This window comes from Entamoeba invadens (assembly GCF_000330505.1).
Source record: "Entamoeba invadens IP1 unplaced genomic scaffold scaff_1105074725179, whole genome shotgun sequence".
Taxonomy (NCBI): Eukaryota; Evosea; order Mastigamoebida; family Endamoebidae; genus Entamoeba; species Entamoeba invadens.
In genome coordinates this window covers 27479-35417 of record NW_004440206.1, presented here as the reverse complement: position 1 = coordinate 35417, position 7939 = coordinate 27479, and the positions used below count along the sequence as shown (strand labels likewise).

The 7939-nt window shown below is 26.7% G+C and overlaps 3 protein-coding genes across 3 annotated transcripts; all 3 read right to left on the bottom strand.

The window, feature by feature from the left end:
* Window positions 1-123: 123 nt before the first annotated feature.
* Window positions 124-465, bottom strand: EIN_478490 (hypothetical protein; the record flags this gene model as incomplete). Its single annotated transcript, XM_004255310.1, has 1 exon — window positions 124-465. One exon carries the CDS (start codon window positions 463-465, stop codon window positions 124-126), a length of 342 nt encoding a protein of 113 aa, XP_004255358.1.
* A 1536-nt stretch (window positions 466-2001) lies between these two features.
* Window positions 2002-2775, bottom strand: EIN_478480 (protein serine/threonine kinase, putative; the record flags this gene model as incomplete). Its single annotated transcript, XM_004255309.1, has 3 exons — window positions 2002-2398; window positions 2453-2569; window positions 2603-2775. The coding sequence occupies 3 exons, from the start codon at window positions 2773-2775 to the stop codon at window positions 2002-2004; spliced, it is 687 nt and encodes a 228-aa protein (XP_004255357.1).
* A 1501-nt stretch (window positions 2776-4276) lies between these two features.
* EIN_478470 (hypothetical protein) lies at window positions 4277-4731 on the bottom strand (the record flags this gene model as incomplete). The annotated part of the gene is made up of 2 exons (XM_004255308.1): window positions 4277-4400; window positions 4508-4731. 2 exons carry the CDS (start codon window positions 4729-4731, stop codon window positions 4277-4279), a joined length of 348 nt encoding a protein of 115 aa, XP_004255356.1.
* Between the last annotated feature and the right edge of the window lie 3208 nt (window positions 4732-7939).

Below are 7939 nucleotides of genomic sequence, written 5' to 3'. Positions count from 1 at the left end.
TTGACTCTTTTGAGTTATCTGAGTCAAATCTGCAGCCTGACAAGAACTTTGATTGAATTGTTCGTTGTGTATAGGCTGCAGACTCTTTGTGAAATTGAAGTACTTTGTATGGATGGTAAAGTGTTACAACCAATCAAATTGTATGTAAATTGTATTAAACGTGATAATGCGTTTTGATGTAAGGCTACTACTTTGAGTTGTATTTTGCATCACACTTTGTTGTTTATTTTGATGCAATTGATCACATTGCTCACTGTTTACATTTGATTTACAGACTGTGACTTCTTGAATGGTTTCTTTCTTTGGATTGTCGAATCTTTTTGAGGCAACGCATAATGACCTTTCTTTATTGATTTTTATTTTCTCTTTTTCCTCTTGTTCCTTTGTAATATTGAATTCTTCTTCTGATCCGGATCTCTCATAAACTTTTACTACCTTTTCTATAGACACCAAGTCATTTGTCATTTTTACAATTTGTTCTCTTTGTTTTGTAAAAATTTCTTTTCCGATCATTGGTTGTAATGTTAGTTTAACAAAGTTTTGTTTTTTGTATTTTTCTTGTATGTTTCTTTCATATTGTTTAGTTGCTGGTTTGTTTTTTGAAAAACAAGAAGTTTCAATGCCGAATAGTCCATTTTCACGGTTTCGAAATAATTGCGGATGTGTAACATAATAATTGTAATGTAGTATTGGGTTTATAATATGTTCTTTTTCCTACACACAGAATTTGTATATAAAGCCGTTAACATTTTTAGTTGAATTAATATTGACATAATAATAATATATAATATAGACAACGCATTCATACATAACATACCCCAATTGCATTGAGGTGGTTTTCACAAATTTAAACATAGAAGTGATTAACATCAATATTAAAACACTTTAGCTGTTCATTTAATTTTATCAAGTTTCTATTGCCTTGTATGAGGTTTCACACACAATGAGAAAACTATTTTTGTGACTAATAAAAGAACAAAACATTTTTTTGTTCATGTTTAACACTTTAAATTACATTGAACAAAATTCAAGTGGTCTAAAAATCGGGCAAATGTCGAGTTTATTAAATAAATTTCCGTTTTTTAGAGTTTATTTTATGTGCATAAAAAATACACAAGCAAAAAGGAAATTCATCAAAAATTGGATTAATATCCCTGTAAAAACAGGCCAAAACAAAATAAGGGAGTTATTTTAAGTGTTAAGGAACAAAAAAAACTTTTTTAAAGAAAATTTGATATTTGTGGAAATAAAATATTTGACGTTTTTTGTTTGGAGAAAAATAATTACTAAATATTATGACAAATTTACCATAATTTTTAGTATTTGTTATTTTATCGTTTTCATACACCTTGTTATACCAAAAATGTAATTTAATTTTACATTTCAATATTAGTAGGTGTATTTTAATTGTTTGATGTTCAATTTCCAAAAACAGTAAGTTAAATAGGGTATTATTTTAACATTAGAAAAAACTATATTTACTAACCTTTTTGGGATTTTACCAAACTTGTCTATGTTTTTATTTTTTGTTGCTATTTTTGTTTATATTCTAATTTCCTAAAAAAAATCAAAATAAAAAGTCGATTATTTATAAAGTTTATTGTTTAAGGAACAATTGTATAACGAAATTTTTTTAATCAAAAAACGTTTAAAATACTGGTCACATGTTTTTCTGTGATTTAGTAATTTTACTTACATTTGTCAAAAAATACGAGTTAAAATATAATTATTTCGACAAATTCTTTCATAGGTTGAGTTTCCAAGCGTATTAAAAACACTTTTTTATTTCGTTTTATTCCTTTTGAGAGTATTTGTTGTATCACCACTCCGTTTTAATACTATTATAACTGAAATATTTTAAGTATAAAAATTAGTCAAAAAATTATTAAACGCTTTTAATTTGCTTTTAAAACCAAAAAATAACATTAATGTATTATGATAATCTTAATTTACTTAAATTTTAATAAAAAAACAATGAAAATTTAATTTATAGAATATTTATTAGTAATTATCTATATAAAACCAATAAAACAATTCATTTTGGTGTATTAGAAACACTTTGCATGTTGTTAATAATCTGGTTGATATCAATTCTTTTTTTGGATTTTGTTTACACGAAAGTTGAATGATGTTGTAAATACCTTTTGGTATTACTCTACTATTGTTCAGTCTTTTTCCTTCCATGACAAACTCGGCTATCTTCCATGGAAACTTGAATTCATTGATCGGATACGCTTCTCCCCATTTAAAGCACTCGTATATTGTTATTGCAAATGAGACTATGTCTGCACTTTTAGTATATTTCTGTTTCAAAAGTACTTCAGTTGCCATGTACACTGGTGTTCCAATACCCTTTGTGAATGTTATGTTAGTCATCAACAAATTCACATTTCTGGCACTTCCAAAATCAGTCAATTTAGCATTCACTTTATTATTTTAATCAAATGAAAACACTAATATGTTGTCTGGCTTGATTTCTGTGTGTAATATCCCATTTGAGTGTAAATAACTTATCTTATTTGCTGCATCCAACATTATTTTTATTCTAAGTTTAATACAAACCTCTGAACTTAGTTAATGATTCGTTAAGTCTTGTAAAGACCCAAATGGTGCAAATTCAGTCACCATACACACTTTGTTTGGAATGAACACAGCACCATAAAAGTGGATAATGTACTCATTTCTGAATTTATCTAGCATTATAATCTCTTTCTCAAACTCGTTAATTTGCTCTTCAGTTGTATTTGATAATTTCATCTTTTTTAAGGGATTCATGAGGATTGTTAATTTTTCTGAGGATGGTAAATATCTTAAACATAATTTCTTTCAATTTAGATTTTTTTGCCTAAGATCAAAAAGGTATATTTTGAAACACGTGATTTTCTTTAAAAATGCTATTTATGGATTTTTTGAAAGATGATTCTTTCAGTTGATTTTTACAAAAAAATAATCTACTTCTATTTTCTGATTTACCACAAGACTAACTTTGGTTAATATGAAAACATTTGACAGACATTTTAATTATCGAAAAAGTCGATTTTTTAATAAAAATCACAAAACAAATTAATCGAACAATTTTTAATTTTTTTTTACAAAAATAATTTATTATATATCAATTCATGATATTTCAAACAATAAAATTGATAGCAAATAACGTATTAATAACGTATACTCTATGCGATGACAATTTATGTATTTGCGCAAATTCAAAAAGAGAGGTTTTGGATATCGATGAAACAATGATTGATAAATAAACAAATTTTTAAAATAAAATCATTTTTGTTTTAAACCGTTTTATTTATATTTCAAAACATATATACACAAGAAATATATGTTTATATTATTTTTTTATACAATATCAATTCTCAATAAAAATGTGTTCAATTTATTTATCAATTATATATATTAATTGGCGTTTTTGTTGTGTTTTGACGATTTTTGATATAATCAATTATCAAAACTCACTTTATAAAAATTCTTTGATAATTTTATTTATATAATTTTAAATCAATAGTGGCAGTGCTATAAATATCTCTGAGGATGGTAAGTCGTGTAACAAACAGACATTATCAACACGGACTTAAACATCTAAAAAGTGAAATGATGTGTTCCCATATCCAAAAATAGTAACTTACTCAATATACATTTCAGACAGATGTAAAAGTGAAAACTTTCTATTTCTGTCAACCTCAGAAAATAATTGCCATCCTCAGAACTGTAAATTTGTTTAAAACACAAGTTAAAATCAAAATGAAACAATCATATTAAAATATACACAATATGATTAACTTTGTTATTACAATAAATTTGAATAATTGCATAAATTACAAAATTATTAATAAATTTGTTATTTTAAAATCACATTATTATTAAATCAGTGTTTTCGACTTTTTCAATTTTCATTTTGATTAAAAAACAATTATCAATTTAAACTTAAATTTTAATTATTATGTTATAAAGAAGGATTCGGAAATAATTTCAATAAGTAAATAATCATAATATGAACAAGTTTAATTCATGTTTTGTTATTTCCCGTCTCAAGTTCGCGAGATATAATTATAGTTTTTGTTTACTGATTATTGTGGCGATTTTTTTGATTGTTTTTAATTTTTTGGCATTTATGACAAATTATTACCATTATTTAAAATTTGAACTTTGACTTGAAATATTAAGTGTAAATTATAACTTGAGTTATGAAAGTGGGCCTTATGGGGAACTGAACCTTATGGATTTGATTTTTGTATCCTCAGAAAAATATTTATTAATAAGGATAGCTTTAATCCTGAGGATACACCTTATCCTCAAGAAACCCTTTAATAGCAACGATTTTTCCACTGAAAGTGCTTTTGTAGACAACTCCAAAAGATCTTTCTCCTATTTTCTTGTGTTCTTCATTTTCTCTATAATTTAATTTTGTCGAATTTTCAGTACTTTTCTCTATTCGTTGAAATGGGAAGACAATAGTCAAACTTGTTTTTTTTTATTTTTCTCCCCAAAAGTGTAAAACCGTTCTTTACACTGCACACATCCAAACGAATTCGATTTGACACAATTTACCTCTTCTTTTGATATACAACGATTGTCTTTTCCTTGGAAACATATGCTTGAAGTCATGTCATATTCTTGACACATATTATTACGATCTAAATATTGACCATCTTTGCATTTATAATTCACATCATTCAAAACTGTTATATCATCACTTTTAACACATTCCTTCTGTGTTTTCATTCGATAATTGTTATGATATTGAACGCAGTAGTTCTTCCTTTTCGTCGAATTTTGATATTTACAACCACTCCCCACCGCAACACAATCAGAATTAATTGAAATATGTTCCGAACAATCACACGACGTTTGTACCACTGTCGATGGACTCAAACAGTTCTTTGTTGTCACACAATTTCCTTCTGAAAGGAAATCTGGATGTGCACATAAAACACACATTGTCAAGTTCATTTGATTTACACAATTTTGTATTGTATTAGCCTGACAGCTCCCAACTTCTCTCGTTGGTTCTTTTGTATATGTATAAAAAGTCCTTTCGCTGCATATAATGCAATTTCCTGCAGCATTTGGCACATACGTAGAAAAACAAAAAGAGCACTTTGCGTTGCCTACACTGACAGTTCCACACTGTTTGCAATTGGCGATTTTCTCATTACAATCGCCACACCCACTTTCACTCAACTTGAAAAATCCAGTGCAAATACTACATTCCAATGGTGAACTCAAATAATACGGATCTTTACACTGCAAACACTCCTTTTGTGTTTGATTACACGAATTACAATTGATATGTATTGTTGAACATGGTACACATCGAAATTGTTCATTTGTGTTATACCCAACATCACATATTTTACACATTCTTGTAAAGTCTTCTGAGCAGGTGGTACACCTTGAGTCAAAGTTTTGACACGCAACACATTCCAATGGATTTGTATCTGAAAATACAAATTCATTTTGGCATCCAGTGCACTGGCCATTCTCTGTATTACACGTTCCTCCACGTGTTGTGTGACAATTGGAACACACTCCATTAATTGGATACGAATCACTTTGACAAGCAATACACTTTCTTGAGAAGTCAATTGGACATGTCACACATTTTGGAAGTGTTGAACATTCACTGCAATTTGTATGATCTGTTGTATCAAAGATGTGATTTGGAACACAATTTTGACATGTCCCATTTTGAAAATTACAAGTGGAACAGCCCAAAGAACATGTAACATACTTTCCTGATGCGTTTGGATAATAATTGTTATCACATGTAACACATTTCGAGTAAAATCCGATGCACAAGTTGTACAATGTGAATCAAAAGATCTACATGATATAATAAAACAGATTGTGGGTTATAACCAGGTTACATTTGTAGCATTTTCTTGTTGTTTTTGAGCTCGTTTCTCGTTCTGAATTATATTTAAAACAAAACCCATACCTTGTATTTGAATTTGTTATTATAGTTTACCTATCAACACATGTTTGACATATTCCAATAAATGTGTTATACCCATTCAATTTATACATTGAAAAACATTTAATGTTAATCGAAATGTCAATATATAATGAATTCATATTATATATAGAAAGCACTAAGGCCAATGCTGCGAGGTTTCTATTTCCAGACCACTGTTTCGGGGTTCAATTTTTAGTTAGTGTATTTTATAACAAAAAACAAGAAAGCAAACTTAAAAACAGTGATAATAAAACCGATAAATTTAATAACAAAAACCAATTACACAAATCTATTCAATGTCGGATTTTGTTTTCAAATCAACTTCTTTAATTCGTATTTAAACTTATAATTACAATTTATATTATAAATTTACACTTTAAAATGTGTTAACACATATTTCGACTTTATAATATTTTGGTTCTGTCTAAAATACTCAATTAAAATTTTTGTGTATTTCCAAATATTATATAATTAGTTTATTACAAAAACACAATCGTTTTTGATTTGGTTATATAATTAATGAAAATAATTATTTAAATTAAACTTATGTTACTAAAACATTAGACATTTATTTATATTATTTAGAAAAACCCGTAGCACAGTCGGAAGTGCATCTAACTTATAGAATAAAGAAATGCGAGGGTAGCTGGTTCTATCCCCGCCGAGATCATTTTTAATTATCAATATATTGGTCTGTTGAAAATCCCAATTAGAAACCTTTTCATTATTAAGGATAAACAGATAATAAGTATATTTTGAACAATTACAATTTAACATCTTGACAAAGTTTTGTAATAATAACAATGATAGTAATAATTAATTAAAATAGCAATTGATTAATTCAATTATTTTTATTTCATAATTGTTTGAAACATGATTATAATTGATTGTGGATCGAGTATTACACGAAATAATCCATTGATTTTGCTTTATTAATGATTTATATTATGTGATATAAATCGTCGTTATTATTGATTAAATAAGAAGCATTTGTGGTCTAAGGGCAGAATTCCACCCTTCCAAGGTGGAAATCTGGGTTCGAGTCTCGGCAAATGCATTTTGTTTTATACACAACCAATATATTTTGTTTTTTATTATCCAAAATAAAATAATATAACGACAACGGCCGGATTTGAACCTACGCCTCAAATAAGAAATGATTTCTAGTCATACGCCTTGGACCACTCGACCAAGTTGTCTCCTTGATATTTGTTTTTTAGTTATTTATAATATTTTATTTTCATCTATTATAGACTTTTTGGTACTTTAAGTTTAATAATAAAAAACGTGATTAAAATGTCTAATGTTTAGTATTTGGATAATAAACGTTTTTTATTTTATTAAATCTCGAGTATATGTAGCACAGTTAGTACAATTCAAATTAGACAACACTTATTTTAGAAAAACTTGTGTTAATAATAAAAACTGGTTTAAAGTTTTTAAGGAAGTGTACAATTATTGAATTGGTATGTTTCTCTGAAAATATACATAAATATGTGCTGTTTTGTTTTGCTTCCAAATTATTCTATTCAATTAATAACAATTAACAAATTTAAAGTAATAACAAGATTTAAATATTAATCATTTTATTTTAAAACAAGTATTTTTTAATATTTTTAAATTGTTTAAAATTTGATAAATGGACAATTGGATTTTATTATTGATATGCACAAAATTCAAAAAGTGTTTTGATTAAAAACGTCAATTTGTCAACTTATAATTGTGGAATTTTTAATATCTTTCTAATTGAAATAACAATCTAGTTTTCGTTTTTATAACAAATCATTTTTTATTAACCTTATATCCGTAATTCCTTATTAATTTTTTATTGGGAAAAGATCTGGATAATTTAGTTTATATTACAACAATTTATACCGATTTCAAAACATGTTGTTGAAAATTAAATTTAGTTTGTTTGTTTAATAAATAGAACTCTATTATTAGACAGTTTTTTAAATAATACTTATATTGATA